The sequence below is a fragment of the Zingiber officinale genome, chromosome 9A (assembly GCF_018446385.1).
Source record: "Zingiber officinale cultivar Zhangliang chromosome 9A, Zo_v1.1, whole genome shotgun sequence".
Classification (NCBI taxonomy): domain Eukaryota; kingdom Viridiplantae; phylum Streptophyta; class Magnoliopsida; order Zingiberales; family Zingiberaceae; genus Zingiber; species Zingiber officinale.
The window spans coordinates 13,426,516-13,453,031 of NC_056002.1; the positions used below are offsets into that span (position 1 = coordinate 13,426,516).

The window sequence follows — 26,516 nt, forward strand, 5'->3', positions numbered from 1 at the left end:
CCTCTAGCAGTTGCCGCCTTCGTTTTTTGGTCAAACTAAACCGTTGAGTTGACTAGAAGATGGAAGAATTTTTTTTTCATAAAAGCCCATCCGTGAAATGGTGAATTTCTGCAACTTTTAGCACTTTGGTGAGATTCGATTTGTTATTTGTTGCATTCTCAAAGAAAAATAATTTTTTATGTTTGGTTCTAAAAGTACATTTACAGTGAGAATTGTTATTTTTCTATTATCTTCCATAATATTCATCTATTAAATTGTTTTTAATCGTTCACAATCTTTGTTTCTTAATTCATGATCATCATGTAGATTAAAAAAGAAGAGTACTACAATGAAATATTTAGACAAACAACACTTTCAATAATACCAAGTACATATTTATTGAGTAAGCGTGGATGTATAAACAATTAAGAATCAACTCCTCAATCAATTTAGCAAACTTACAAAAATAATCTTGCGATAAGAACAAAACAAGAAGATACACACGGCAAAAACAAACTTAGAGCTTAAATGATATAATTTCCATCCACCACGGCGACTCTAGAAGAAGAGGACAGAGATCAATGCTTTGTCCTACCTTCGGCGGTCATCAAGGGCTGCAATGAAGACGATAATAAATAGGGAAGTTGGAGTCAATAAAGAGGGTTTTGCCTTCCATGATTGTACTTTCACACTCCTCTTTTCCCTGTCTCCGATCAAAAGGAACTAGACATGAGCTGAAAAGTAACAAAAAAACAGTTAGGTTCAATTGTCGAAATGGCCTCATAGGCTTATGCTTTTGTTCCAGTGGATTCCAAAAGAGGGCGTTTGCCTTGAATATATGCTCGAAGAAAAGTACCTGGACATCAATGAGCTTTGGCGTTCCTCTTTTTCATCTCTGATCACAAGGAACCTGATGTTTTGGCCACCTAACCCTCCAGTTAAGTTTCTCTACTTCAAGATCTGCAAAGCGACAAAAATAATTGGGTCTGAAGGTTATTCTTACGGATCAACTTAAAACATACAAACCAACCACAATAAATAGTTGAAGAGAAGGGGGATTTAATGATGTACAATTGTAGAGAACTGGTTTGATCCTACGAATTAGCATATGCTTATTTTCTTGCTCTATAAACATAAATGGGTTTTAAAATTTGTTTCCTTAGTGAACTCATGTAAAGATTCCAACAAAATCAATTAAGTAGATCAGTTGTCTTCACTAGTGTGATAGTGCCAAAGAACAACAGGATCAAGTAAAACAAGCAACCGACTTTGGTTTCACTTTTGCAAATTAGATTAATTTATTTCTTTCATCTTCCCTACTTTGGAATAAATTTTCATTTGTTCAACAGGAACAAACATGGATAAAGAACCAATGATGACAAAATTTACATACCATTATTAGCTGAGATTGCAATTCTGACTCATTGAGAAATACTTGATGAGAACTGGAATCAGCCATCCTGAAGTAACCAAGACATTGATATTTTCTGGTACCAGATAGTGATGAAATAAAGTATACTATCAGTGATCTACGGTCCTGATAGACAAGATTGTGTTTCTGTATTTTGTTTCAGTAGAGAATGCCCTGCAACAAACAAACAAAATTCCAAAACATTATTTGCAAACTGAATAAAAGCAAAGCTATGATAAACTTGACGTGATAAAAAGAACTAAAAAAGAGGGAAAATAACGGCACAGAACTCACATTGGAAGCATGGATAATCTTTTATATCTTTTATTACAATGGAAGAATCAAATAGAGATATCAGGAGCTGGTTTTGTTTTTAGTTCATTGATGGGCCTATCTATGGATGTAAAACTTCCTAGCGATGTGTTTTAGAGAATCACATCATGAATCATGATGGATACACCTTCCGGGTACACATCATCTTTTTTCCTTTAACAAAAGAAACAAACTCCTGTAAATGGATATCCAGTGCCATATCATTTACAGAGTTCCATTTTATGCTTCTGCAACCAAATAATGCAGATAGTTCCACTTCATTGATACTAGAGATGAACACAAGGTACAGGACAACAAAACATAGACGGATATATACAGGGAAAAGCCAAAAAAAAGGCGTTCTTCCATCTAGGTGGCAAGCTTAATGTACAAAAAAACAGCTTGCAATTAGGGACACCAAAAACAAGACAAATCTCACGCTGGTGCAGGATGCGGTGGGCTCATTTTACATTGATAAAGCTCACCAGAGAAGACCTTTAGGACATTGTTTCAAATTACCATCAAGAGAAGCAGAAGAGTTTGAGGATCAAGAGTAGGATGACTAGGATAAGAGGAACCTTATTACTCTATGGTTTCTTCTACATTGGCATCTGATGATTGATATGCCACATCAATGTAACTTAGAACAGATTTCATAGTTAGACCTGGAAAGCGATATGGGCTAATTGGTCGATGATCTATTCGAATGAAGGGCCATCCCATTGTTTGAGCAGCTTCGCATTCCTCATTTCCATCTCCAATCACACAGAACCTGACATTTTCACTAGCAAACCTTTCCTTGATCCATGAGAAGCACCGTAGTTTGCCTACTTCCCATGAGCTGTAAACTGTAGGACAAAAATAAAATGGATTAAGCTTCAGAGCTTAATCTTCCTCAAATGAAAGAAAACATAATCACACAAACAGAATTTTAATAATCGGATTAAGAGAAGAGGACTAAATAATAGAATTTGCTCAGTTTTGACTTCTAAGCAGTATAAATTATGATTAGTCAAGCTACCAGATGAATTTATCAAGTACTATTTGACATTCTAAGAAAATCTATTCATAAACAAATGCTAGTTTTTCTAGTAGAGAAGTATGGAATATAAAAAAAAACATGTCAATGAGCCACCTCTGCAACAAGGTAACAGCTCCAGGTTAAGCCAGATAAACAAGTGTAATTGTCACTGGAATCTCTTCCCCTACTTTCTAAACATTTTTAACTTTTTCCATTTTACCCTTTATCCTTATCTTCTGGGCTAAGGAATAAAGTTTCATCGAGATTCCCATATTCAAACAAAAACAAGGAAAAAAATCAATGGAAGAAACAAGAAAACATACCATTATTAGCTGGGATAACATCATCCAACTGATAAAGCAAGCACTTGGCAAGACTAGGAATCAGTGACCCTGAAGTAACCAAGACGTTAATATTCTGGCATTTAGTCCTTTTCAATGTTTGCTTCAACAGAGCATGTGCTGCCACAACCAAAAGCCAAACAAAAATTATATACAAATCAAGCAAAGCTTATCATAAAATAAATCTGGCTACCCTAACATTAAAAGATTTGATGCAATAGCATGTCGCAAAAATGGAGAATGCATATAATTATTATGCAATTGGAGAATTAAGTAGTCATTTGCTGTTTTAGGCAGCTTCAAATATTAGAGATCAAAGAAATCTTGTTTCACCATAACCGTTAAATTAATCCATAGGAGCATTGACATAATGAAGCAAAAACCCAGTGTGAAATATAGCAATTTTCTGACATGCACCTGTCCCAGGAAAGCCACTAGTGCAGTAATATATGAACATCTTGGATATTATACGAAAATTCCCACCCTTTTCAAATTTTCTTGGTCCACAGCTCGAGAATGCAATGATTACCTATCCTAGAAACTATACTTTTGAATTATGACTATCTAACGAGATCATTGCTCAAAATCAATCATTTGATTTATATATTACTTCATCAGGTACCAATGGCATGTGGACATAGTATATAAATTGGATTTTGCTACACTAGGTAATGCAGCAGTGACACGACTGAATAACAGCGACAAGATACTATCTCTAACATGTGAACATGGTGGAGAAGGCACAAAAAGTAGGTCATGTGTCAAATCCAAACTGAAGTGTGGGATAAGAAACATAAAAATGATAGCAGGAGGTTGGTGGATATGTTGCTCTTGACATAGGTCAAAACATGACCGAGTATCTGATTCCAGCCAGCTCCCCACTTTACCTGCTCCACTGACACCATGACACCACCCACTCCAGCTGCACCTACTGGAAAAGAGCAACGAAAATGAAACCTTTTACATGACTACATCATGTTGGCTAATCAACCCAACACCGAGAGTGAAAAGTTTTCTTTCATTCAAGTTGATTATATATGTTATTCCAGTTTTACCATGCCAGACTTCTGTGCCATTGAGATGATTTTAGAATCTGATTGTTGATTCATTTTGGGTTAAAAATTTTGTGAGGGTTCATTTTGCCAAAAATATGGATATAGGAGCCCTAAATTCATCCTAAAATGTCCTGAAGAATACATGATGAAGTAATAAGGCGCAATAAGCTGATTTAAGGATCCCTTCAAAGGAAAACAATTTTGCATGTATTTGCTCCTATACCATCAAAGAGATATATACAAAAATGTCTGCTACAATGGTAAAAAATAAAATAAAGCAGTAAATATCATTCCTGACGAAAGCCATTTTAGCAAAAGAACAAAAAATAATAGCATACCTGACGAAAGCCATCCGTCAGTGTAGCTATCAGTTAAATCGTACATATCATTCCAATTTTTTACAGTCTGTTGGTCAAGTATCTTATATAAACCCTGCATCAACCAATGTCTGGAATCAAATACATGAACAGCTAGCATAAAAGGGTAAGAATTAGGCAAATTAAAGTGAACAATTCTTTATATCTAGCAGACTAAAATTTCAGTAAGATAGAACTGATATCAAAATGTACACCATTTTCACCAATAACCAAAACCAATTCCAACATAAAATTTCATAAACCATAATCTAATTTAATTATGAACTTTTATCATATTAAAGAACGCTAGCGCTAGCGCTAGCGAGAAATCACAAGTTAGACATTTGAATGCAAGGAAGTTCCTGTTACTAAAGCTACATTGAAGGCTTTTAACAGCTGAAAGAAATAGGCAGGCTCCACCTCTTAGAATCCAAAAACTTCCAAGGACAGATACTTTGGGAAAAATTAAACAGCATATATGCCATATAACACTAATATTGCATATTCCCTCAACCTAAAGCATCAAGCAGAATCAAATTGGAAAAGTTAAAAGTCATAGATAGAAGGTGGTGCATTAACTATTTGCTTGATTCTCATAAAAAAAGGCGGAACATTAACCAAACTACAAGAAAAGCTTCCAATCAAACAGTAGAAAAAGCATAAAGCATTCTGACAAATCTTCCCTAACAAAAAGTCATGACAAGCATTATAAGAAAGCACTTTTGGCACAAAAAAATTAGTGAGATAACATTTTTGTCTTCATTTCCATTCTAATGATCAGTGGAACCTAATGAATAGTGAAGGCATTTTTAATGTAAGAAACCACTAAAAATTGAAAATGAAAAAAATAGCTTCCAATAGCACCTGTGAGTACTTCTCTTGAATCGCACGATGTCTATATGCCATTTTCCTTTTATTCCAATCATCATATGGAAAACCAAATCCATCATTGTGAAAATTATACTTGGAGAGGTCCCGGCCATCATCATATTCATTCAAAGCATCAAGATATGGCTCATTGTAGTCCTCAATCTGCATGACAATGCACGCAAAAAAGTTATAATGTTAGAAAATGCCACTAGCATATGTAGACTTAACAACTAAACTACAGAGGAATCATAGGCAACAATACACGCTGAGCATATTGTGAATTGATTGGTTATAAGCTAAAGGATAGCTGCAAATCATACATCTAGGACTTTAGCATCAATATTAAACATGATTAATGCCATCAGAATCGGATATTGGGGGTAACGAATTATTAGCTTCATTTAGATCTCATAAAGCTGGCACTACCAACAATTAGACTACTCCATAAGAATGCTAATGATCCTTTGTGGTAGGTTTTGAAGATATTTAGGAATCTAACCTCTTCATAGAAGAAATGTTCATCACAAACTTGAAGGATGTGGTTCTCCCATTGCTTCCCGATCTCAATGCCCTTTCTTTTGTCCTTTGAACCATTAAAGGCCTCTGCATATGTCCCATCCAACAAGGATTTCAACAAAATAAGTGTCTCATCCATGTCCCAGACATATACTGTCATAGGCTTGCTACTCTCTAAAGAAAATTTTCCATCCATCACGTCTCCCCTTTGCTGAGTTGCTACTCAAGTTCCCAAAAGATGTAGGTTGACCTGAAATTAAAACAGAAAATTAAACACTTTTATGGACAGTTAAATTTCTTACCTAATATTTCGCTTCATTACATAAAATCTAAGGGAGATATTTCATATTTACTTTTGAAAAGTTGTGTAATTTCTGAAATCAAACTGACGGATCAGATTCTAAACTCCATCTCAATGTTCTTAAGAATCATATAAAAAAAGGGATCTAAGACGTCACTACAAAGATCAGAGTACGCCTCAACGTTATCCCGTTCCAACTGTACCAGATCTGAGAATAAATATATCAGATAAAAGAATTTAAGCAATTTAACTCCGATCAGCAGACTGAGGATATAAATCGGCAAATAGATCCTTTACGATCCGGATTCGTGAAAAAGAGAGAAACATCCACAGAAGAAAATACGATATTTGAGTAGATTTCATGGAAGACTAAACAAGACATCAGTAAATCCTGATCCCTAACTCAGAAGTCAAACATCAAACATAATCAAAAGCAAAACACTACATTTTTTTTTGTAAATTTAAAATAATATAGTATAATTAAGAAGTAATAAAAACTTAAATAATAAAATAAATAGTGGATTTAAAATAAATGATGAACAATGATGACTCAGAGCCTATAAACCATTAAAAAAATTTAGAAAACAAAACAAAATAATCTCAGAAGGCGACAAGAACCCTGACAATGCACAGGGACCACTCAAAAGAAGGTGGTAAAAAGAAGAAAAATTACGCAATCAAAAAGTAAAAAAACAAAACAAATATATCAAATAATAACTAAAAAATACCAAGAACAAATAAAAAAAATTCAACGCAACCTATGAATCCAAAATAAAAAATAAAAAATAAAAAATAAAAAATAAACGAACAACCCCTTTCTCACAACCAAAAATTAAAAAAAAATCAAAAATAAAATATAAAGAAATGGAAAACAAGGCCACTGAGTTCGCGAAGTTCAGATCTTACGTCGGATCGAGGTTTGATTTTCCTTTTTCTGGTCCGATTTAAAAAAATAGAAAAAGAAATAGAAAATTATGCGAAACTAGAAGAATCGCACACCTTCCTAGGAGCCTTCCTCTCTCTCTCGATTCAACTAATCCGATGGCTTCTCGCCGCGGGTATTTATAGCAGATTTCCCCTCGGTCACTAAGATCCGCTGCTCTCGCTTGCACACGAAGCACGTACCAGCGCTTGGCGCGTGTACCTTACGAAAGCCACAGAACCCGACGTCGCGCGCCGGTCCGCGGGCTTATCCAGAGGCGATAAGGTTCGGCTGGCCCGGGAGCATCGGCGCCGCCCATTCCACAGCCACACGAATCTCCAAGGCGCAGGCCCCGCCCCGTTGCGAATCCTAAAGCACGCGCAAAACCACGGGCTGGTGGTCCCCGACACAACGTGACGAGCAGACAATGGACCGAGCGACAAGTAGGTACGATTACGAAACCGAAAAAAAAAAGAAGGAAAAACGGTGGAGCCCACGAGAGGCCGTCGCCATCGACGTCCCCGGGACGGAACCTCGCCTCCCCGAGGCGACGCATCCCCGCCGTCGGATGCTGTGGACGCCGTCGGCGTTAAATACAACCACCGCTTTGCGTGGTCAATAGACGATAAATATCATAAACGGCAGCAAGTGTTTTCAACGGGATGGATAAGAACCGTATTTAAACTACAAACTGATGCCCAAAAAAAAATTTAAAAAAAACATTTTTTTTTTTTTCTTTCCAATGCATTTTCTCTAGCGAAACTGCGAGAAAGAAGAGCACACAGGTTGAAACAGAACGGCGAGAGGAATCAGCTCCCTGAAGACACGAACGCAACGTCGTCTCTGTCGCCGCCACCACCGCCGCCTTAGCCACCGGTGCGAACACTCCGCGAGACGGCGGCGATGCCAAGCAAGGCTCACTGATGAAGCACGGGCTGAAGGATATAGTTGACACAAACGGGTCGGGTCGTAATCAACGATCCTGTCGGCCCAATCCATATCGAGCCAACGTACAGGTTGGGGCCCGAGGAAAACGGGCTCGGGTCCAACTACCCGATTAGGTTGTGCATTCAGTTTGGTGCGAGCATCTAATTCTGGAAAAGAAAACGAAATATACAAATATTGGTATTTGTAAATTTTTTATTTTTATTTTCTTAGAAAATAAAAAATATTGTTTGATTGGTAATTTTAATATTTATTTAAAAAAAAAAGAGATATAATAAAGAAGGTCTAAAACTCATTTTTTAAAAAAACAAATACACATTTATTTTTTTAAAAAAAATGAAAATACAAACACGCTGCCTATAATTTCCTGCTTCATCCCTCTCGATTCCAAAGCCCTGCACCATCATCGCCTTGGCCTTTGCGTTACCGCATTCTACGGACGAAGGAAAGAACCCTAGCGATGGCTTCCATGCCTGTTCCAGGTATCGTATTCCATTCTCCGCCTCTTCATCTTTGGATCCAATGCGATTCGCCTCGACTCCGTTAACACGTCCCCGCTTCACAAACCCCTAATTCCACGTCCTGAACCAGTAATGCTAAACTTGTTTTTTTTATGTTCCTGGTTCGATCTAAGAAGATTATGTTTGTTACCGATTTGTTGTGTCAGGAGGTCAATGCGTAAAAGCTAGGATTTGTACTTCTGAAACGCTCACTTTCCTTTTGTGGATCTCTCTCCTATAGGCTGGTGAGTTATCACACATTTTGTTTTCAGCCTGATGCAAGTATCATGTCCAAGTAGATTGAATTCGGAATACCTACTTCGAATTCCATTATCTTGCATACTTAAATGAACCACTTATAGATTCAAAAGTCAAATTGATGGAAACAACTGCGTCCTTACGAAATTGAGAAGGCAGGGCGTTATCCTTGTGCTTTTTTCAAAGGCTCTGCTTATCTGTGCATTAGTTTTAATTTCTACGTGTTGTGTTCTTTTGTTTATGAGGTATATAATTACTTTGTGAAACCTACTTTGTTTAACACTGCAGATACAGTACTTATTAAATCCGATTGATGTATACTCACGTTATGGTCGACTCTAACAAGGTAACATCTTTGCAATCGTGAGGCCTCAAAATTGCATTTGATGAAAGAGATTCCTTTTTTAAAAAAATTATAACATTTATCATTGAGATTTGGATTTTAGTAATTCATAATACATGTAATGTATAAACACATCTGGCCCATATCAAGCTTATTTCAAACTAATTATGTTACTAAAAATAAAATAACTTGTATAATAAAATATTTAAGTTTATGTGTACATACGAAATATTGAGTTATTCTAGTTGATCCATAATAAAATTTTATATCTACTACAAAAAATGTCAAATTATTTTATCTAAGCTTCCTTATAAAGGGAAATTTTGCGTCTACCAAACATGTCGAGTTAATCAACCTAGTGATCCATATTGGATTACTGGAGAAAAAATTATTCCTACTGTGCAACATATAACAGCGCGTATAAATTGTATAATGTGTGATGCTTATAACTACAAATGTTTAGCACTTAACGACAAAATATTGTATATTGTTTAATACATAAAATCTTATTGTACTAATCATCTTTAAGAGGGAGCTAATCTAAGAAAATCATTACACATATAATTCAATTCCTCATTTTTCACACGCCTCACTCATTATATCAATGATGATGATGCAAGTTTGATTAATTCCTTTTTTATTGTATTTGGATCACATAATCTGATTCTGGCTCATTCTTGGACTTGACTGCTTATGCGACCTGGATATTGTCCCGCCTTGATTGCATTGTCTAGCAGACTGCAGATGGGGCTCATGTACAGTGCATACCACATGTAAGCTATGCACATGGTCCTCCGATGCATACAGTTGATGCCTACAAAACCAATTCTATCTCAGTACTAATGAAGCTCTTGTCATTTTTATGAGGAAATAATAATTTTCTTTAAGACTGTTACTTTTATATCCACAACAATAGTGGTGATGCATTATGCTGTTCTAGCTGGAGGTTGTGCTATTTGCTATTGTTTTCACAGTGAAATTATTGTTCTTATTAATGTGAACTTAGGAATCTGACCCAACAGCATATTCTATAACTGAATCATTGAAGTATGCAATAAACATATTGACGCCAAACAATTCACTTCTTCAACATAGGTCTTTATTTTTTCTCTCCTCAAGTATTATATTTTTCTTCCTTTTGTCTGTGTCACTGTTGTACACATTGATGCATACTGGCATTGCCTGACGTAACTTACATGAATCAAAATTCCATACTATTTGTGTAGGATTCGACTGGGAGCTTTCTTGGGTTCAAGAAAATCACTGTTGTGTTTGTTTTAGGTGAGAATTTCACTGCATTGGGAATTGGATGATTCCGAATCCTTGACGTTTAATTATAACAAAATTTCCAATGGAGACATTTCAACATCATTGTGCTTGATGTTTTATTATACAATTCCTTTTGGGTCTTATTCTTTAAAAATGTGAGACGGCACATTTGTAACAATCTCTCTCTCTCAGAACTTTTTGAGGGCCTAAAATTCCTAACTTTTCAACGGATCTCATTCTATAATGCAATGACCTTGGAAACCTATTTCATTTGTCATAAAAACAATTTGCCAAGTGCCTATGCCATTTAACCAGCCTTTCAGATAAAAATGCTTATCTGTTATTTGATTCTTATTGTCAAGTCATATATGGAGCATGTTGACCATGCTGCTAAGCCATATTCTCCAAATCAGAATTATGATTGAAGAATCCAAGCTAGCTAAAAGTCCTTTGTGCTTATTTTTTTATTGTACCTTTTGTGGCATCATTAGAGATATGGATGTCCATCATGTCTACTTTAATTGGGATGTACTTGTTGCTTTGGGAAGAGGCAAAACATGATAGAATCTGTCTTATCCATGGCTTCTGTCTTTCCCCACTGAACATTGGTGTCGCCATTTCTCAGATATTCTTTATTTGATATTTCTTAACTGCTTTATCCGATATATACAAAACAGGTGGTCCTGGTTGTGGAAAGGGCACACAATGCACAAAAATTGCCGAAAACTTTGGCTTTACCCATCTTAGTGTTGGTGAACTTTTACGTGAAGAAGTGAAATCTGGTTCTGAAGATGGGTAATTATTACTGCTTTGTCTCTCTGAGGATTATTATGTGTACAAAAACTGGATTCACTCTATGCAGTTTAGTATTTCAGTTTTCAACAAAATGAAAAACCTTTGTGGGCTTCATTTTAGCTTGTATTGCACAATACTGATATGAATTATAAGACCCCAGTGTTCCTTAGGAAAAGTTATATAAATGATGTTTGGTAAATGGATTGATTGGAAATACTCTGATACTTAGGCACATCATTTACCCTTCCTGTACCTGTTGATAAGACACAACATGGATATAAAATTGAGCCCAAGCAGCTGAACTTTTCAATGTCATGGGAGGGAGGAAGCTTGCTGTTGCTGGTTTCATATGTCATAGGAATTTGACGATCTTGCATTGGGAGGTGGGAGCGGCTTACATCAGGAGGGAGGAATGGGAGAGTATGAGTGAAAGGAAGAAGTTTTCTGTTGCTGGCTTCAAAGGTGGCAGGAGCTCAATAATCTTGTGTTAAGTGATATGCATTTCCTTGAGTCGTCATGTATATTTGTCTTTTGTGAATGAATTATTACTCATTGCAAAATAAGACTTTATTCTGGGTGATACTTACAAAATTTAATTGTAGTAAGATAGATTAGATGGATATAGGTTACAAAAGAGGCAACAGTACATAAGACAGAGAGGAGGAGGATTGTTAGGTAATGTATTTTAGATATATCCTGAATATAACAACCATCCCTTTCCTGATAGCTTAAACTTTTTGGTAAGTGCCGTGAATTTGGGCTTCCATCAAATATTTCTCATTTCTAGTTATTCTTAGTTGTATCTATAGTTATTCTCTTGGTTCATCCAAGCCCAACATGGCTTGACTATCAAAGGAGATGTTAGATTACGTCGTAGTGTTAAATCATAATTTAGATATATAATTGAGTCATTTCCTAGTAGCAGAGCTGTTCGTACTGTTTGTTAGAGCCCTAGAGCCAATCATATGATAATTATTGTATGGACTCATTGTATCATATTCCTATATATATAAAGGCTTTTGTTTTGGTTATTATACTTACTTGTATTAGTGTCAAATAACTAAGTATAATAGCGTCCTTGAATAGAAGGTTCTTACCTATATCAATCGATTGGTTGAATCGATAGTGAGATGATATAGGGAATGCTACTCTTAATCATTCCTAGTCAAGTATTAACATTCAGGGACAATGTTAATGCGATGAGACTAGCATGTAGGTCAACTCGATGACTTGATCTCACAAGTCATGAATATAGAGTTATCAAGTTGACACATGGGTATGCATTGGAGAATGTATACTGAATGACCCGTCATGAGAAAGTATCATGGATCGTTATATGAGTGTCATATATTTTCTCATGTGGCTATTAGTATGACTACTAGTCCTTGGACCTGAAGTCACCATGGTTCCCTATATAAGGAGTTGCATACTTTGGCTTCGTCAAACGTCACCCGTAACTGGGTGGACTATAAAGGCAATTACTGGGTATGTAACAAATTATGCGGAGGAATGTGAGTGATGTAGATGTGATCTATCTCTCCTATATGACGGGAGTGACATCATTATTCTTGATAGAGTGAGACCACTAAGTGCATGACCATGCCCAAATGAGTCAATATGAGATATTGAGCTCATTTGATTAGAGTGAGTCTACTTGGAGTTCAAGATTTAGATTGATTAGAGGATGACACGATCTATGCCTCACATTGATCAATCTAGATGTCAAGGATAGAAGGACATTGTCATATATTGTGAAGAGTCACAATTAGTAGTCACAAGGTGATGTTAGATCTCAACATTCTTGTACCTTGGGTAGTAATGATGTGTTGCTAGATACCGCTCATTACTTATGTTTCTAAATGAGTTTAGGAGCATTGCCAACGTTACAAGAACCTATAGGGTCACACACAAAGGACAATTAGATGGAGATTCGGTTCATATGATGAACCAAGAGGATTAGGTTCATGTGATGAACCGAATTGGATTAAGAGTAATTCAAATTAGATTAATTGAGTAAGACTTGATTGAGTTAGACTTGAGTTTGACTCAAGTGAGGCTAGACTTGAGTTAGACTCAAGTGAGGCTTAATGATGATATTCATTGAATTTTGAATTCAATGATAAATGAAATTCAATTTGAATTTTAGATTCAAATTTCGAATGAGTTTCAAAATGGTCATTTAATGAAGAATGAATATTCATTAAATATTCATTAAGGCTCATTAATGAGGCTCATTAATGGTGTTAATGAGCAATAAGTATTTTCATTAGATGAAAATACTTAAGTTATTTTTTTACTCTTATTTTATAATCGATCATTATTATTCCTCCTTGCTTCTTCTTCTCTCCCTCTCCTCCTCCTTGGCCGAAACCCTCAAAGAGTGCTAGCACACTCTAAGGTTTCCTCTCCACCTAATTGTTCGTGTGGATACACATAGAAGGGTGTTCACTTGACACCCTTGAGATCTGGCATCTTCTTGGACGAGCGGGATAAGCGAAGGGCTTCGCATCAAAGGTATAAACTCCTAAACATGTAGATCTAAAGTAGATCTAGGATTAGAAAACACGTACATGAACAATTTAATATTCGCACGGATCCGGTGGCATGGGATTTCGGGGTTTCCGCAACGCAAAAAGCGATTTTTGCAGCCCGAAAGACCCTACACGTACAAGGATAAATTTCAAATCCATAGAGGATGATGGGTGAATTTTATTTTAAGAAAAAAAAAACTGTAGGAAGTTTCAAAGGAAATTTTCAAATGGATCTGACAATGAGATGAAAGCTATATGATAGATTTATCAGGAGGGATAAATACAGTTCCTATCCACGAGATATAGAAACTGGTCAATATGAACTGAGGTACTAAATTAGTAAAGTTGAACTCGATAGATTTCATAGGATTTTTGGCTGAGTGTGCATTTTTTAGACATTTACACTCTTAATAGTTTATGGTTTTTGTGTTCAGTTTCTTATTCTAATTTTGCTTCAGAGCTATGATTCGTAACATGATGAAGGAAGGAAAAATTGTTCCCCCAGAAGTAACAATTAAGCTTTTACTAAGGGCCATTCTTGAGAGTGGAAATGATAAATTTCTTATTGATGGGTTTCCCAGAGATGAAGAGAATCGTGCAGCCTTTGAGAGTATTGTAAGCTAGCAATTTATAATTCTTGGGTACACCAGTGCATTCTTTTAATAACTATGATGAATCAGATTCTTATCCAATAACTCCCATGAACCAGTACCATCATTCAAGTTCTTAGCTAAGACTTCATCTGTCTTCTCAGACCAATGTGGAACCAGATTTTGTGCTATTTCTTGATTGTCCAGAGGAGGAGATGGAACGGCGTATTTTAGCTCGCAACCAGGTTATCTTCTGCATTTCCTCTCGCCCATTTGCCTTCTTCTAGCATTTAATTTTTCACCATTATCTCCTTCAATATAGGGAAGAGTTGATGATAGCATCCAGACAATGAGGAAACGCTTTAGAGTTTATATGGATTCCACTGTCCCTGTACTTGATCATTACAACTCAAAAGCCAAATTGCGGAAGGTAACTCCTTCAGAGTCTTTTTGGTAAAATTTTGCAATTTGGTCTTCTATGACAAAACAGTCGGTCCATAAAACCTTTGAATATGTTGTCATACTCTTCAGAGTAACAAGTAACTACAGTTCTCCAGCCGGAAGCTATGGATGTTTGCACATCATATATTTCATATGCAAAAACTAACATACATTTTGTCATCACAGGTTGATGCTTCAAGGCCCATTGATAAGGTTTTTGAAGATGTGAAAGTTATTTTTGCTCCATTTGGTGCCAAGGTACTTCACTAATGGAACAGGGCAGCTTTTAGTGATCTTCGTCTTTTTTATTAGAACAAACTTTGGAATTTGTCAGGCCAATAATAGCATGAGAAGATCAAGCATCCGTATGGGAATGGGACATGAAAGGGTGATTTCTCTTGTTGAAAGGTATGTCCTTTACACTTGTATACAATTGAATGCATGATCTTTCTAGTTAACTAAGGCTTAGTTCTCCAGACTCAGAATTTTTCTCCAGCCATTTTATTCTAATGGAAGATATTTTAACTCTTTAGTTATGTCTAAATCATGTAGATATTAGGAGCTTAAGCAAAAGCTAATCATAGACGGATAGCTTGCATTATGCAGGTTATGTAGAGCCACAAGAGACATAATAGCTTATATATTCTCGAAGTTAAGATCATTCTACCCTCCTGCTTGCGTTACGAGAAAAGCCTTGAAATCGACCTAAGCAAAGATTTCTACGATAGAACAAGCACCATTATTGTACTTCCTGTTACACGTCTCTCATCTACATGACTCCATATTGTGTAGGACATTCTATATTTAAGTGACGAGAAGATGGAATTATCTAACTCAGCATGCAAGATTTCTCATTTTAGATACATTCACTAAGACTAGCTCGGCCCGACACTCTCTAGGCTGTGGCGTGCCGAGCTCAAGCCACGAATGGGCTCAGGTTTGGTGGTGTCTGGCTGCCTGAATGAAGGTTGATCAAATGCATGAGCTGGGCCATTCATTACCTGTGTGCCTAGTTCAGTCGGTTTTATCTACTCCTGACCCTCTTCATTATGCAATTGGTGCTTTATATAGTCCCGCTAGGAAGCATATATATATATATATATATATATATATATATATATATATATATATATATATATATTTGAATTTGATTTGAAATTTGGAAACACAAATAAATATGGTTCGAGCTTTAGTTTGAACCTTAACTCCAGCAGAATTGAATCATAATTTGAAATGATTTAAATTTGAGTTATTTAAATTAAAATTATATAAAAATAATTAAAGATTTATTTGAGGTTGGCTAGTAAGTACTTTGTGAAAATACAATAAAATATTAAATTTGATTTTAAAAAATTATTGAATATATTTGAGTTCGGTTATAATTTTGAATAAGAATAAAATATTTTTGTCATTTCGAAAAGCCCATGAAAGGCTTGATTTATTTGCACTTCTAATCGTAATCTTAGAGCGCCAAACACTAATTATATTATCATTTTCTTAAAATTCTTTATATCTCACCAAATCCTGTTAGTCATTAATTTATGTTGGCGTTGTATCTCGTGGCCTATTTGTTTATTAATTAAGTAATTTAGTTGAGCATGCGTGAGACGGGAGAGGCATCCTGAGCATTAAAAGTCATATTTAAAATATTAATACATTATAATTTTAATTTTTCATATAATATAATTTTAAAAAAACTTAAGTTTTAAAAAAATTAAAACTGTTATAAATTTTTAGCTTATATTAATAATTTTAAAATATTTTTGAAAAGAGATTGGAAAAAAAAAATTTTAAAGACAAATAATAAAGGCCATAACTTTTTAAAACAGTTCTAAAAGATAAATATTCAATAATTTCATTTTATGAAGTTGTTATTGGCGAAAACAATTTAAATTTTCCAAAAACGAAGGCATTTATTTATTTTAATTGAACCGATGCTTTTAAAAAAATGGAAAAGAGTTGAGAGAAGTATGTTGATTAACTTTATGCATTTTCAAATTGCAATAAATATTGATTTATAAATTTAAATGGATACCTATCTTCCTTAAAGGAATGTTTAAATTATTTAAAATGCATCAATTCGGTAAAAGGGGAAGCCATTATCTTTTCTTATACTAATTAAAAGATTTTCAAAAAATAAAAGGTAAACATCTATTTAAATTAATACTATTTGTTCTTTGTAAAAATAAAAATTAAAATAATAATAATAATTTTGTTAATCTTAGCCAACAAAGCAATTTCGTAGTCCATTAAACTATTTCAAGTAAACTAAATTATTTTTAAAAAAGAAATCATTTTGTAAAATTATTAGATATTTTTATATAATTTAAAGCTATTTAACCAAATAACTTGAAGAATCAATCATATGTCTTCTCGGATGGATCTAGTGGTTAGGTAAATTTCACTCCTGTACAGGCATTGTCCCAACCTCTCACAATGAGATGGTGGAACCCACTACTTAAGTGTGGGTCCCACCATCCCAATGTGAGATGTTGGGGCAGTGTCTGTACAGGCAGAATCGAATTAACCCTAGTGGCTAGCATATGAGGTGTTGCCACCAATGAGGTCTGGGGTTCGAATCTCGACAAAGCCGAGGTAAATGTCTCCCTTATGTGCTACTCACTATTCCAAAGGTTAGTAGCCGCCCGTGATTTACCTCCTCCGTGTTGGCATTGGGACGGGTTGGCGGAGGCGCTGGGGGAGAGCGTATTCGCCTTTTGCCACCATTGAAGAATCAGTGATATTGATAGGTCCGAAATAGATGAAAATGGTGAATTAGGACGTGGCTATGCTGTGAACTAGATAAAAATTTTATACAATCCTATGATACAAGGAGTGTTAGTATCGGATCAGGGAAGTAGTCTCTGGTATTGGCCCTCTAATGATGAAATCAGTGCTCAATTTAAGAGAGAAAAATAGTGAACTGTAGCGAATGACGTGTGTAAATAAAAAGCAATACATACCTTTGTCGATAGATAGAGATCCCTTTTATAGTGTGATAGTTGTGGTGTGTATACATCTCAAAGTGTTAACACGTTTTTCAAAGCTTTTATAAAAAAGGACAACCATAAAGTCATTTCTTCAAATGAGTTCACAAATCGTTGTGAGTTGATAAGCTAGATGCATCTAAAAGACTATTTCTCGATGGAATATTCTCTGTTCTTCCCGTCATAAATTTTCAAAAGAATATGATATGACATGTAGGTAGGTCTTGTTGTACGCCGACCAACGCCACTCAACCGGCATGTCGCTAACTCAGCCGCACAGAGGGAAGCTACTGACTTGTTATTCGCTCGGCTTTCATGTTGTCAAAGAGACGTAGTATGCCCGATCAGACCTAAGGTTCGATTGACGAGGATGTCATGTCGGGATAACTTAGTATTTGGCTCTTAACCTCAACTGTAAGTTGCAGAGGACGATCGTTCGAATGATCCGGTCAGCTTTTCACATTCGGCCGGCGCTTAAAACTTGCTTGGCCAACCTTACCTGATCCGCAGTCTCGTGGCCCATCCGACTCAATGACTTTGACAATTTGATTTTTACTTCTACATCAGTCGATTTTCACTATTTTGATATACTTTTTGAAAAGTCCATCTTTATCACCAGGTATAATAAGTGAGAATGGCTTGATTTGATCATTTTTGAACCATTCTGACCGACCTGACCCTACCAGAACTAGCACTCCGAACATTCGAGTTCGATGAAAATCACCAGAGCAACCAACTCAACGACCACATTTGCCTCCACCCTTTTCCTTTTCCCCTCGATCGATCATATTTCGACAATGACCTACCGAAACTAGTATTCCGAACCCCAGCTCGACTAGTTCTAGATATTTCACTAACTACTCAAGGATGATCTCTCTCACCGTCCAGTCCTATTCAATTATCGTCGAAAGACTACCGATGCCCATGCTCGAAGTGATCATCCGTCCACTGTCATTCCAAAAGGTGTCTGTTTGTGATCATGTGTCCTCCATCTCCCCATGTCTGCCTGCACATCCCCCCGCCATACAGTTCACAAATCCTCTGTCCCTTTGTTCCTCCGTCTCCATCTTCGCTCTGCGACTTGGCCTTGTCAAGTTAAGCAGAGCATTTAATTTGGTTAGTGATGGCCCATGCGATGGATGCCTCTTGTGCATGTATGGGTGCAAGCATATGCTAGCCCTTAACGAAGACTTGTGTTGTGCACTCTTGCGGCGGCATGGGGCGGTTGGTGCGGCCGAGCAGGCCAAAGAGAGAGAGACGAGGACGACGATGAGGAGGAGGAGGAGGAAGAGTAGGAGAAACGAGAGTGGGATGGCTCAATGATTTGAGTTGGACTCGACTTTTCCTTTAGCTTAGAAGTGATTTTGAATCCAATCTCTCACTTTTCGCAGCTTCATAATGGAGTGAGCTATTTCTTCATAGTGATGGATGAGGGTTTGAGCGTGAAAATGAGGAGCCATGGAAAATGATTTGTTATTTTACAGATACTATTTCATATATATTTTGAAGAATAAGAACATCTAAAGCATCAAAACATCTATTCAATTACTAATTAGCTAGGCATAGTTCTCCATCAGTTCTGTGATGTGCGCCTTCTTTGGCAAGCAATGATGTGCTTTGCCTGCCTTGTTTCCTCTCTCCATATCCTCCCAATGTCCTCTGCTACCTTCACAGCGTCCATGGAGATACCCGAGAGCCCTGTCCTACCGAACCCGACCGCATAAAGCCCCGAGCTCCCTTTCCACCCGTTCGGAAACTCTCGTGTCGGATGACCGTCTTTGTCGATCAAATCAATGCCCTACAAGTATTTGAACCGGAGGGGGAAGTTTTTCAATAACAATTACACCTTAAGAATCATTCGGTCTTATTGTCCTAATCATTTAAGGTCAAAATATATAGATGCTAGAAAGGAATTAAGATAAACTTAGTTAATTCACCTGCAACCACTCGTGTATATTGCTACGGTAGCCAGTCGCAAAGATGACCGAGTCTACGTTGAGGATTCGCCCGTCAACCAACTCCACCTTGCCATGTAAGAACTTCTTGATGCCGGGGATCACCTTGATCTCACCGGTCTTAATCTTGTGCAAGGCGCCAAGGTCTAGAACCGGGGTCTTCCCTTGCATGAACTTGAGTTCGAATGGACCAAGAGCCGGTCGGTTCAAGCCGAGTTTTTTAACATCCCCGAGTTTCATCCATGAGATGGCCAAGAGGACCCTATCGACCAACCTCAATGGAAGCCATTTCATTAGTTGAACGGCAAGCTCAAATGTAGATTTCCCAAGTGCCTCCCTTGGTAGCACATGAACCTATAGGGGTCAAATGATAAATAGTAAAATTATAAAGATCATTTCAAAAAGTAGTGAACGTTTAGGAGTAAAATGAAAATTGGCGGCTCACCGAGTCACGAACGACCATGGCGGGGAAAGCGCCGTGGAGGCAGAGGTCGAGGCAGAGCTCCATGCCGGAGTTGCCGCAGCCCACCACCAGGACTCTCTCCCCGGAAAATGCCTCGCCGGACTTGTACTCGCCGGAGTGGATCACCTTTCCACCGAAGTCGCACATCCCTTCCACCGCCGGCACCACGCACTCGGCGTTCTCCCCCGTCGCCACCACCAGCCAGTGACACATATACTCCACCTCTGCCTCCGCCGCCGTCCGCACCCGCCACATGCCGCACGTCGCGTCGAACCGCGCCGCCGTGACGGCCTCCCCGAACCGCGGGCTGAGCTCGAACCGCCGCGCGTAGGCCTCGAGGTACTCCACGAACTGGTCCCTGGTGGGGTACTCCGGGAAGTCGCCGGGGAAGGGGAGCCCCGGGAGGCTGCAGAACCGCTTGGGGAGGTGCAGCCGGAGGCGGTCGTAGGTGCGCGTCTGCCACAGCGAGGCGACGCACCTGGCACGCTCGAGGATGACGAACGGCAATCCCTGCTTCCGGAGGCACGCGCCCACGGCGAGCCCCGACGGCCCGGCGCCGACTATCAGCGCGCCGTTCACCCACTTGGTCCGCCTCCTCGCCTGGCGATGGCCGGAAAACTGGGACATGACTGAATCGAAACAGAGAAGACAGAAGACAACACAACTTGAAGCTTGTTGGGAGGAGTATGGACGACGAAGGGACTATAAATAGAAGGCTGCGTCATGGATCTGGCGGTGGATTTGTTGCAGTAATGTGGTTGGATATGGAATCTAACTAGATTGCACAGAAGAATTTTAGGAACTCTGCTTTGCCTCCGTGGCATGTCCTGTTTTGTGAAGCAGGAAACATAGATTATGTGGATGGGTCAACGGTTTATAAGTTTCGGGGTGGATTTTGAGTAGGAAATTTATAAGTTGCCAAAAAAAAGGCGGGAATGTTTCATAAAAATCTTCGATGAATTTTACCAAACAAAAACTATCTCCATTGATTGGGAAATTAACCGTTTTGATCGAAGCCGGATCTTTGATCCTTTGTGGAATTTACAGCTTTGTTTCCATTCCGGGTAATTTGGGGGCAAATCTAGCGAAGTGAATCATCGAGGAAAATTGGGATGGATAGCTCATGTCGGCAGGAGTGAACCATGTAAAGATTTCCATTTACTTGGGAGGGTAGGAGGTGGAGGAACGCGTTGATGTTCGCCATTGTCCACCGTCGCCCTTTGATGTTCATTGCGGTTAGTTGCGCAACAAGAGTCATCTGTCACACATGTTCTCAATTGTGTGTTTGTGTGTACCCCTAGGACATACCCGAGCCGATAATCATACGAGAGATTTATATAAATGGGTCCTACAGTAAGGATAGAATCTTGGCAAAGTCAGTGAAAATTATTCTATTATATAGGAGCATACTCGATATCTGAATTTATTCTCTCCCAATAACATGGAGCAGTACTGTCAGAATGACGAATTTCACCATTATAAAATTATGTGTCCGTGCTCTCCTTTTTTCTTCTGTTCTACTCCCTTCTATAGTTCCATGCTCCTAAGTGTTTAGTCGATAATCATATGACAAATTTATAGAATAAGGGCTTGCAGCAAAGGTAGAATCATAACGAAGCAAATGAAAAATACCTTTCTACATGAAACTTACTCGATTCCTAATTTTATTACTTCCCAATAGTATAGAACAGCCGTGAGGGAGGAACCGTCAGGAACAAATTTTACCTTTATGAAATTGTGTGTTCGTGCTCTCTATCCCTAATGAAAGTGGCTCCTTTCTTCGTCTCTTCTACTCTCTTCTATAGTTCTATATATACTCCTAAGTGTATATTGTGGCAAAAGACGAATACACTCATCTCCAGTGCCTCCGTCAATCCGTCTTAGGGTCAACACGGAGGAGGTAAATCACGGACGGCTACTAGCCTTTGGAATAGTGACTAGCACATAAGGGAGGTATTTATCTCGACTTTGCCGAGATTCGAACTCTAGACCTCATTGTGACAACACCCAGTGACGGATCCAGACAAATATTTAGAGGGGTGCTCAAAGGCGGCGTCACTGGCATGAGGTGTCGACGAAGTGAAGAGGCGATAAAGATGAGTGCAATGATTTGAGGAGACCAGAGAGAGGGAAACAATGAGATCTCTTAGTGCGATTAGGATTTTTAGTTTGAAGAAGAAAGAGTTGATTTAGAAAAAAAAAAAAGGATCGGGAACGAGAAAGAAACAAAACGAAATCTGCTTGAAACGATTCGGCAATGAGAAAGGAAAGGAAAAAATATTTTTTTGACACTTTTGTAAAAAAAGTCCAATAAATTTAAGAAATTATAATTATGCCTTTTATTTTTTAATCATGATTATATATTTAATTTTTATTTTTTTTGTCAGAAGTAAGCGGGTGCTTCCGTACCCCTCGCGCCCCCTGCTTCCGCCAGTGACAATACCTCATTCGCTAGCTACTAGATCCATCCGAGGGAACACTCCTAAGTGTATACTGCACCTTCAAGTTGTGAAAACTGCATAATTCATTAAATTATACTTGTGTTGTTGCATAAGGGTCCTCATGTGATTTCTATATGAATCGATGTTCCCTTTAGATTATTTTTAAAGAATACGACCTAAATATTATGCATGAATTTTAAAGTACTATATATAGAGTTTAACATACAGTTTAGTATAATTTTAATAACACTTATAATATAATTTCAAGTGAACAAATGTGAAGGTGATTTTTATTTTCCTTTGCCATGTTGGTTAAGGCATCTGGTGCTGTGATCATTAACTTTGGATTATCTAATCTAATTAAGTAATTAACCAAAAGGCTAGGTTAATGCATATATGTAGGTTAGGGCAGCTACTCGGGCGTGAAAAAAGTGGAGACAAAAGGGAAGGTTCGGCTTTGAGATTTTATTAATTTTTTTTTATATAAATAAAACTTATTTAACTACGAACTTGAGTGTCAATTACTTGATTAAGAAAAGGCTATGTGTAAAAGTTGATGGGAAAAAAAGCACTTTATGTGTCATTTTTAATTTTTTTTCTTTTTGATTAGAGCCTTCCTATCGAAGGTAACGTTGTTCTTTTAAAAGTTAATTATTCTCATCTTCTTTGCGGCCTTCTTCCTTTTATTCTAATTTTTTCTTATCATTTTTCTTGTGGTCACTAAACTCACTATTTAGATTAAGGGTGTCTGAATATTTGAAGGAGATCCTGATCATAAAAATAATGATAGTCTCACATTAAAAATATATTTAAAAAATTATGATTTTAAAATATGGAAGATATTTCTATTCATATACAGATTTTTTATGTAGAGTAAAAAAAAAACAGGCTTATACCTAAAATGATCAATATCATATCATCATTGAAATATATTCGTTTGGTTCTAAGAGATTCAAATCAACTAATTCATTTTGTATATACAATCTTGGAGACATATAATTTTTTTTATCCTAACATAATCAAATCGATTGACTCATCTAGATGACCTTATCATCTTCTTGGGCCTCCCAAACATTGTACATCGAACCAATTCAACCCATCAATTTATTGGACCACACAATAAAAAAAATAAAATAAAAGCTAAGGACATAGAAATTAATTAATAAAGTGAAGGACTTTTATTTTTTAAACGAATAAAAATTTACAAATATTTTGGGTTTGTCGAGGATTTTTCTAGAAATGATAAAATAAATAAACAACAAAGGCGAGAGAGCCTAAAAAAAAGGAATGAAGGCGCGGCCTTTTTTGGACTCCTCGAAATCATTAAATTAATCACAACAATAATTGAGATATTTCCATCGTCATAAATTTTTAACTAAATCAAAATAATTTTAATTATATTTAAGTATTTTTAATTAAATAGGAAAAAATGTATTTCATATAATATACTCTATAAATATTAATTTTAATTAAGTTAAGTTTATTTATTTTATCATGTAAAAATAATCATGTGTAATTACTATATGTTGTAATAAAATTATGATATAGTTATTACAAATAGTATTAAAATAAAAATATTTTTGAAATAAAAAATCCTTTTAGTGAAAATGTCCTTTTATTCTCCCCTCTCAAACACTCATAATTTAATTTATTAACTTAGTCAAGCCCAATTCTGAAATGATTTCGTGTATTTAATACATCATAAATCGAATATATTATTTTTTTTAAAAAAATAGATGAAATAACGGCGCGTGTCGTCACATCACAGGTAGCTGCTCCGGGCCCATACGGCCGGACCATACCCAGGAGCCCACCCACCACTCGCATTCTCCTCGTACCAACAACGCGTGCGCGCTCCAGGGACGGTGGGACCACCACGTCACGCGCTTTCCGATGCCTTAAAATCTGCATGCCCATGAATTTTAAGGAAATGTCATTCACGCTTTATTTATTACCCCAATAGCCATTTTTAAAAAAATATATAATATTTTTATATTTACGAAAAATACATTTATTTTTAAAATATCCTTTTCCCAAATAAAGCAATAATTAAAAAAAATATATTTAGAAAAAACCTCAAGAGAACTCCGATCGGATTTTAAGACTACGAGTATTAGTGATAACAAGCTAATGACAAAGTTGATAGCCATGATTATGACCAACTCCAAGGTATAAGCTTTGTGATTGACTATGAAATCGTGACCAAGAGGCAATAATCGGTCACCAAATCATTGTTAGATCGTAACCGATTAGAAAATTTAAGTTGCAATTCTACAGTCGGTTGTTGTTGCCCAGCTACTATAAGCAATGATGAAATCACAACTAGGCACCCCTTAAGTTCGCCGTAAATCTTAAATCTTAAGGGTGCGTTTGGTTTAAGTTGTTGTGTATAATCTTAGTTATGTGATCACTAAGTAATTCGATAATCAAAGTTATGGGGAGTAAAAGCTAATCTTAATCTTATTTGGTTCAACCTAGATAATACTATAATCTAATTTTATATTTACCATATTACCCTTATCAATTACATGATTATTTTTTTGGAATAAATTAAATTAAATTATTATTAATAATAATTATATTAATTAATAAGTTGATAATATATATAATAAATAAATATAATTGGTTTATAAATTTAAAATTTTAAAATAAATCTATATATATTTTAAAATATAATTAAAATAATTTAGATATGTGATTAAATTTTAATTTTTTTTTTTTTTTACTGTGCTTCTCCCTCTTGCCCCATTTTTTTCACTGTGTTGACATCTTCTTCCACGCAATTGCTGGAGTCGCTTCCTCCGGAAGTCATCGGCATACCGCCTCCTTCGCGAACCTTTGGCGTAGTCTCCACGTCATCTTTGTCTAGGCGATGGCTGGCCTCAGCCGTCATTGCTTCACAGTCACCGCTTGCTTGCCATTGCTGCCACTTGCTCGCCCGTCGTCGTTGCTCCGCAGTCACCTCTGTTACTCCGCAGTCGCCATCGTTGCTCACTGCCCCCTCCTTGCCTCCGACGGGCTGCCTCCTCCGCGAATCTTCGACGTCGTCTCCTCTATTATGTTGTCTCCTCTATTACGCTGTCTTCGTTCAGGTGATGGCTGACTTTAGTCGTCGTTGCTTCATAGTCATCGCCTGCTCGCCATCGTCGTCGTCACCTCCTTCTTGCCGTCGCCGCCATTGCTAGTCGCCGTCATTGCTTCGCAGTCATTGTCATTCTCCCCCATAGTCTCCGACTAATCTGCTCACCATCTGCTAGTCTTTGAGGGTAATTTTGAAAAAAAATATTGATAACCCCGGAATCGTGAAAAACCTAAGGGTGCGTTTGATTTACGCATGTTCTATTTTCATTTTATGGAAAATGTGCATTTTCTAAAAAATAGAAAATGACTTTTAATCATTTTTTATTTTTCCAGAAAATGTTATCTATTTTTTTTAGAAAATAGATATGAAAAATATAAACCAAATATCATTTTTCAGAAAATGAAAACATATAAACTAAATGCATCCTAAGATTTCTAAAGTTTTCTGATTCCAAATTATATTCCTTGATGCGGCATTTATTGAAAAACATATTAATTTCACTTGTATAAATTAATAAATGAAAAAAACGAATTAATTTTTTGTTTTTCAATCGAATATATTGTTTAAATTAGTATTGTCATTTAAGACAAAAATAGGAGCATTTTTTTGTTGTTGCACTCTGCAACTAAGACAATCAAAACCAATTCCATAATTATACTCCCTTTCTAAATGGAGAAACAAGTGGCCCATTTTTCTCTCTGGGAATCTACGAACGATGCCACCAATGAGAGGGGCCACTAGCAAAGAGAGGGAAACCACGACCAATAATATTGAATTTTTGCTTCATTTATTATTATTATTATTATAATTTATTCTTCACTGTCTGTCTTTT

The 26,516-nt window shown here is 36.8% G+C and overlaps 3 protein-coding genes across 13 annotated transcripts; 1 reads left to right on the plus strand and 2 right to left on the minus strand.

Moving 5' to 3' along the window:
* Nucleotides 1-358: 358 nt before the first annotated feature.
* Nucleotides 359-7,312, minus strand: LOC122021750 (eyes absent homolog). 4 transcript variants are annotated; one of them, XM_042579904.1, is made up of 10 exons: nucleotides 7,162-7,274; nucleotides 6,215-6,370; nucleotides 5,845-6,111; nucleotides 5,340-5,507; nucleotides 4,458-4,551; nucleotides 3,047-3,184; nucleotides 1,685-2,550; nucleotides 1,373-1,564; nucleotides 836-939; nucleotides 359-713 (listed from the first exon to the last, which is right to left on the minus strand). In XM_042579904.1, the coding sequence occupies exons 3-7, from the start codon at nucleotides 6,055-6,057 to the stop codon at nucleotides 2,285-2,287; spliced, it is 879 nt and encodes a 292-aa protein (XP_042435838.1). In that variant the 5' UTR covers nucleotides 6,058-6,111; nucleotides 6,215-6,370; nucleotides 7,162-7,274; the 3' UTR covers nucleotides 359-713; nucleotides 836-939; nucleotides 1,373-1,564; nucleotides 1,685-2,284. The 4 variants fall into 4 exon arrangements, with proteins under 4 accessions (XP_042435838.1, XP_042435839.1, XP_042435836.1 ...); XM_042579905.1 differs by lacking the exon at nucleotides 6,215-6,370 and having other exon boundaries at nucleotides 2,368-2,550; nucleotides 7,162-7,312; XM_042579902.1 differs by lacking the exon at nucleotides 6,215-6,370 and having other exon boundaries at nucleotides 7,162-7,312.
* A 1,091-nt stretch (nucleotides 7,313-8,403) lies between these two features.
* LOC122021618 (UMP-CMP kinase 3-like) lies at nucleotides 8,404-15,842 on the plus strand. 8 transcript variants are annotated; one of them, XM_042579756.1, is made up of 11 exons: nucleotides 8,404-8,511; nucleotides 8,697-8,774; nucleotides 9,076-9,133; nucleotides 10,357-10,411; nucleotides 11,077-11,194; nucleotides 14,184-14,340; nucleotides 14,480-14,560; nucleotides 14,638-14,745; nucleotides 14,943-15,014; nucleotides 15,091-15,164; nucleotides 15,363-15,842. In XM_042579756.1, exons 3-11 carry the CDS (start codon nucleotides 9,101-9,103, stop codon nucleotides 15,463-15,465), a joined length of 801 nt encoding a protein of 266 aa, XP_042435690.1. In that variant the 5' UTR covers nucleotides 8,404-8,511; nucleotides 8,697-8,774; nucleotides 9,076-9,100; the 3' UTR covers nucleotides 15,466-15,842. The 8 variants fall into 8 exon arrangements, with proteins under 8 accessions (XP_042435690.1, XP_042435692.1, XP_042435691.1 ...); XM_042579758.1 differs by having other exon boundaries at nucleotides 15,549-15,842; XM_042579757.1 differs by having other exon boundaries at nucleotides 15,349-15,835.
* Nucleotides 15,843-19,232: 3,390 nt separating this feature from the next.
* LOC122021617 (probable indole-3-pyruvate monooxygenase YUCCA5) lies at nucleotides 19,233-20,815 on the minus strand. The gene is made up of 3 exons (XM_042579754.1): nucleotides 20,144-20,815; nucleotides 19,681-20,052; nucleotides 19,233-19,541 (listed from the first exon to the last, which is right to left on the minus strand). Exons 1-3 carry the CDS (start codon nucleotides 20,786-20,788, stop codon nucleotides 19,317-19,319), a joined length of 1,242 nt encoding a protein of 413 aa, XP_042435688.1. The 5' UTR covers nucleotides 20,789-20,815; the 3' UTR covers nucleotides 19,233-19,316.
* Nucleotides 20,816-26,516: the final 5,701 nt, after the last annotated feature.

Excerpts from the sequence above, each read along its gene's own strand:
- LOC122021750 (XM_042579902.1), bottom strand. The coding sequence starts at position 6,057 with ATGGATGGAAAATTTTCTTTAGAGAGTAGCAAGCCTATGACAGTATAT. Across the intron at positions 3,185-4,457 it reads TGACGGATGGCTTTCGTCAG|CACATGCTCTGTTGAAGCAA; the intron begins GTATGCTATTAT and ends TGGTTGTGGCAG. Across the intron at positions 2,551-3,046 it reads TGTTATCCCAGCTAATAATG|TTTACAGCTCATGGGAAGTA; the intron begins GTATGTTTTCTT and ends TTTGTCCTACAG.
- LOC122021617 (XM_042579754.1), bottom strand. The coding sequence starts at position 20,788 with ATGTCCCAGTTTTCCGGCCATCGCCAGGCGAGGAGGCGGACCAAGTGG. Across the intron at positions 20,053-20,143 it reads CCATGGTCGTTCGTGACTCG|GTTCATGTGCTACCAAGGGA; the intron begins GTGAGCCGCCAA and ends TGACCCCTATAG. Across the intron at positions 19,542-19,680 it reads ATATACACGAGTGGTTGCAG|GGCATTGATTTGATCGACAA; the intron begins GTGAATTAACTA and ends AAATACTTGTAG.
- LOC122021618 (XM_042579756.1), top strand. The coding sequence starts at position 9,101 with ATGTATACTCACGTTATGGTCGACTCTAACAAG. Across the intron at positions 10,412-11,076 it reads CACTGTTGTGTTTGTTTTAG|GTGGTCCTGGTTGTGGAAAG; the intron begins GTGAGAATTTCA and ends TATACAAAACAG. Across the intron at positions 14,746-14,942 it reads CAAAAGCCAAATTGCGGAAG|GTTGATGCTTCAAGGCCCAT; the intron begins GTAACTCCTTCA and ends TTGTCATCACAG.